Below are 4,843 nucleotides of genomic sequence, written 5' to 3' on the forward strand. Positions count from 1 at the left end.
GTTATACGTGTCCTATCTGGCGGCACATCGCCCCGTGACGAAGGCCTGGGGGAACAGGCCATTGTTTAAATCTATTACATCTCTTTGGGAAATACACAGCATCGATTTTTAGCTTTCCGGGAACTCCTTTCAGATTCTTAACACTTGATATTTAGAAATAAGAACTCAGGTGGACACAGTTAAAAAAAAAAAAAGGAGCAAGCCAATCAGATTGCTCCTTTCCCCTTTGGCCAATGACAGGCGCCACATTGTTGTAAAAGTTGTCTAATGAAAACGGAGGAGCAACAATAGAGAGAGGAGGGGGAGGGGGGGTGATCTGTATCCACTGACAGTCTCTGGAGGAAGTTAGTGTCTCGGGCTGCAGATCCTCGCGGACACTTTACACTCTCCGCGCGCAGGAATGGTCGCTGCTTTCACGCTCCTGGATATAAACTCCACAGTATCTTCATATTTTGACTTCTTCTCCTCCTGCTGCGGGCTCCTTTGAACACTTTACATTTCGATTCCTTTTGCTCGAGTATCAGACTTGTTGATGTGAGTTGTGCTGATAGAGTAAAACAGATCGATCCGAACAAAGCCGTTTTGTTACTTTCACTTTTTCTTCTTCTGCAGATTTCTTTGAACAGTTTGCTTTACGATCCTAGCTTTGAGTTGTTGCTCTGTTCTCAGTCACCTTCACCTGTCGCCTCGACATGCCGAGCAGCGCAGAGCAGATGTGAGCGTCCTGAACTCGAGCACCTAAAGCAGATCGTACAGAAGTGCGCACTTTTCTTAATCTGTTTAGTTCACTAACAATCATGGATCTGAGATCGGAGCATCCCTCAATCTCCTCCGTGTCTCAAATGCATCCCGGAGCGGCAGCGGCGGCCGCGGCAGCCTCCATCCCGGTGTCCATAGCAAACAGCATCCTGCGCGGCACACCTCTCATCCTGCGCTCCTCCGACAAATACCCACGCACCCCGAAGTGTGCGCGCTGCAGGAACCACGGGGTCGTGTCCGCGCTCAAGGGCCACAAGCGCTACTGCCGCTGGAAGGACTGCATGTGCGCAAAGTGCACGCTCATCGCGGAGCGGCAGCGCGTGATGGCGGCGCAGGTGGCGCTGAGGCGGCAGCAGGCGCAGGAGGAGAACGAGGCCCGCGAGCTGCAGATGCTTTACGGCACCGCGGAGGGACTGGCTCTGGCGGCGGCGAATGGCATCATCCCGCCGCGACCCAACTACGAGGTGTTCACCTCCATGACTGGTGAGAGCAACTCAGGTGAGCGTTACGTATCGACGTGGAAGGATAAGAAGGGCACTAGTTTGTGTGTAAAACCTCCGCACTACAGGTGTGAAAGCACGTTAAAACACAGGGCACAGTCAGGGCCAACATACATTGAGATAAAGTTGTGAGTAAAGGCCTAAATATGAAGGATGTTGCTGCCTATTTTATATTTAATTAATTTGATATTTTTGGTGACCTTGCAAATTGCTTGTCAAGACAAGATTTGTAAATAGGCCTGGTGTTTTTTTCTGGCATATTAAATGTGATTTTAATTTTCGGCAGAAACTGGTCCAGCTGCTTGTTGAATTATAATACCTTATATTGATAGTGCTGCTTCTTTAAAGTCCTGTTTGATTTAGCTTTTTTATTTCCTAAAGTGGGACATCTTTCGCTGATTAATTATCTGGTTTCGATCAAAGTTTCCCATGTAAAGGGTGAAGTGTACATGTTGGCATGTGTCCCCATCTCACGCTGTGATGTCCTGCTTGCGTCAACAGAGTCCGGTATCCAGAAGTACGAGCTGTTTACAAAGAGCCAGAGCTCCGCCGCCTCTCAGCTGATCCTGGGGAAACCAGCCTCCACAGAGAGTGACTCTGCGCCGGGCATCTCCTCCCCGGACGGCCGGCACGGAGGCTCCGGTTCAGAGAACGGAGACAGCGAGTCCTTCATCAGCTCCCCGGTGTCCAAACCTCGGAAAGACGGCGGGGAAGCTCCTCGCTCCGTCAGCTCCCTCGGCTCAGACTCCGGCTCTGAGACCGACAAAGACGAGCAGGAGGCCTCTCCGTCCTCCGCGGCCTCCCGGCACATGAACGCGATCGACATCCTGACTCGGGTGTTCCCGAGCCACAAGAGGAGCGTGCTGGAGCTCGTGCTGCAGGGCTGCGGGAAGGACGTGGTGCAGGCCATCGAGCAGATCCTCAACAACAACGGGAGCGCCAACTCCAACAAGGCCGGCGCAGAAGGGGCGTGGACGGCGGAGAGAGTGCTCCAAAGCGCGCAGCAGCTCCAGCACTCTTCTGCCTCCACTACCGGGGTTCCGAGGCCCATGCTCCCCGGTGCCATGACGCTCAGCAACCGATCAGCGTTCTCTCCTCTGCAGCCGAACTCTCCTCACTTCGCCGACCCCAGCACCTATCCTCTGGGTACACATCTGGGTCTGAACCCGCTGAGGCTCGCCTACTCCGCGCACAGCCGGGGACTGGCCTTCATGACGCCGTACTCCACCGGCCTGATGCCCACGCTGGGCTTCAGACCCCCGATGGACTATGCCTTCAGCGACCTGATAAGAGACAGGACCATGTTGCACAAGGAGCAGGGCTACCCCAGCGGTCTGTACGGGCCTCTGGTCAACAGCACGCCGGAGAAACAGTGAGGCGAGGCGGACTGATCTCAGAGACTCGCGGCACCGAAACAACTGACACTAATTACATTTATGAAGTCAACAAATGTCACATAACTGTATTAGGTTAGTTGAAAATATTAAGTTGATATTTCTTATATATTTATGTTGCATTGTTGGAGGAACCTGTGTTTCATTGCACACAAATAAAACCATTAACCTAATACAGTTAAGTGAAACCTGTTCACATAATACCTTTAATTAAAGTCCATGGGTTTAGTGTGCGGTGTGTCTGTAGCCACAAGTGTTGAGTGTTCCTGGAGACAGATCTGTGATGTGGTTTTTTGTGTGTTGGCTTCAGGCTGCTGTAAATAATAGGATTATCTGGCTTGTAGTCAAATGGTCTGAGAGGAAAACTTACGTGTCATTTTCCCAAAATGATTTTATATGTTTGGATGACATTCCCCACGATTAACTAAAGCTAAAAAGATATTTATAAAAATCCAGAATAAACCGCAATGAAGCTGGGAAAGTAAAACAGAAAATAAACACGGTTTTATTTCTGATTTTAATGTCATTTCTGCAGGATTTAAAAATATTGACGAAGCAATGATGGATCAGAGTCCCATGTTCAGCTGGTTGGTGAAACTGAAGTGCAAATGATTTCAATATGCATTTCTCTCTCACACACATATGGAATATTCAACGAGGCAAAATTAAGTTATTATAACATGTAGATTACTGATGTTAACCTGTTTCCTGATGTACTGAACTAATGATGTGTAAATGCCATCCTTTCCTTTTCTTATTATTTCACTTATCTCATATATTTGTTTAGTTCATTTCCAACTGCCTGTATTATATAATGCATTTGGTAAACGCTATGCTATATTTGACTTTTCATTTATCCTTTAGTCAGCCTTAAATATTTTGTGACAAAGTGCTGGATCAAGTCAGTTCATCTTCAAATGTTACAAGCTGTGCTGTCACATTGTATGAATATGCTGGAAATAAATGTTATTTTAAAGAAAAACGAAAGGTATTATCTTTGTGTGTTGAGACTCATGAGAATATAACACCCCACATACATTTTCATTTGTGCGGGAAGCATCAACATGGCACAAACTTAACATCCTTAGATATACAAATGTCCCTTTCTGATGAAACTCGACAATCTATTTACACAGCAAATCTAAACAAGCATGCTTGCAAGTGTTTACTGATAAATTAAGTATCCAGGACGCATCAACATTGATCACATTTAAATCCTTCCAGATGTGTCAGATATATTTTTGTTGTTGTTGGTAAAACTTTCACTTTCTTATAAAATAAACTATACTTTATTTACAAAGCAAATCTCAACAAGCATACTCGCAAGTTTACTGATACATTATAGGGGCACGCGTTTTAAGATAATGAACATTTATTGAGATTATAATCTGATTTCTTATTTAAATAAACCGGTAGAAAGTAAAAAAGAAATATGCACTAATTTCCTGAATGCATGAAGTATGTAAATACAATTAAACAGAAATAATCTGCATTATATAGAATCTCAATTATATAGACACATTTGAAAAAGACTGATCTCATTTGAAGTTAGTGTTACACATGTTGTTGGGCCTGAGTCAAGCAGCATATTGCACACATGTTGTCTTTGAATGCTTACTTTAACATTTGTAATACAAATATATTTGTTTAAGGCTAGAAAGACGGGCAGACTTATTTTATTTTATTTCATCAGCAACACTGCTAAATAATAGGCTCAATGTTGCAGTGTAGCAGAACAGAATCTAGCGGTGGTCAGACTTTGAGAAGGCAATCAAATATTATATTTATATTATATTTATATATATATTAAGGAAGAAGACAGTATTTTACAAACAGCCAGCAGGCCAGGTCCTTCTGATAGATATCCGATGAGCTTTTATTCGTTTGTGCAGGAATTTAGAAGACAAATACAATTGATGTTTCAATCCAATTATTCAATTAACTTCTCATTATTGGATAAACTACGGGATCCTTATGAACTAGTTGATGTTGCCATGACAACAGGGAGACATCTAGACAGTTTATCATTTGAGGTAATTCGTTTGTGGCAACGAGAAAATAATAGAAACGTATAAAAGCAATGTTTGGAGAGGGAACCCGGGTCATGGGTAGGCCTAGTATTGGGAATATATCGACCATGCGGGATAATTGGTGAAGTAACACAACTAAACATTTTCTATTGCAAACCCA

At 44.6% G+C, this 4,843-nt stretch overlaps 1 protein-coding gene across 2 annotated transcripts; it reads left to right on the forward strand.

Annotated features, from left to right (window-relative positions):
* Window positions 1–360: 360 nt before the first annotated feature.
* Window positions 361–3,604, forward strand: dmrta2 (DMRT-like family A2). Of its 2 annotated transcripts, none has more exons than XM_034080528.1 (2): window positions 361–1,257; window positions 1,761–3,604. In XM_034080528.1, the coding sequence occupies exons 1-2, from the start codon at window positions 798–800 to the stop codon at window positions 2,633–2,635; spliced, it is 1,335 nt and encodes a 444-aa protein (XP_033936419.1). In that variant the 5' UTR covers window positions 361–797; the 3' UTR covers window positions 2,636–3,604. The 2 variants fall into 2 exon arrangements, with proteins under 2 accessions (XP_033936419.1, XP_033936421.1); XM_034080530.1 differs by having other exon boundaries at window positions 361–1,242.
* The last annotated feature ends 1,239 nt before the right edge of the window (window positions 3,605–4,843 follow it).

The sequence above is a fragment of the Pseudochaenichthys georgianus genome, chromosome 4, assembly GCF_902827115.2.
Source record: "Pseudochaenichthys georgianus chromosome 4, fPseGeo1.2, whole genome shotgun sequence".
Lineage (NCBI taxonomy): Eukaryota > Metazoa > Chordata > Actinopteri > Perciformes > Channichthyidae > Pseudochaenichthys > Pseudochaenichthys georgianus.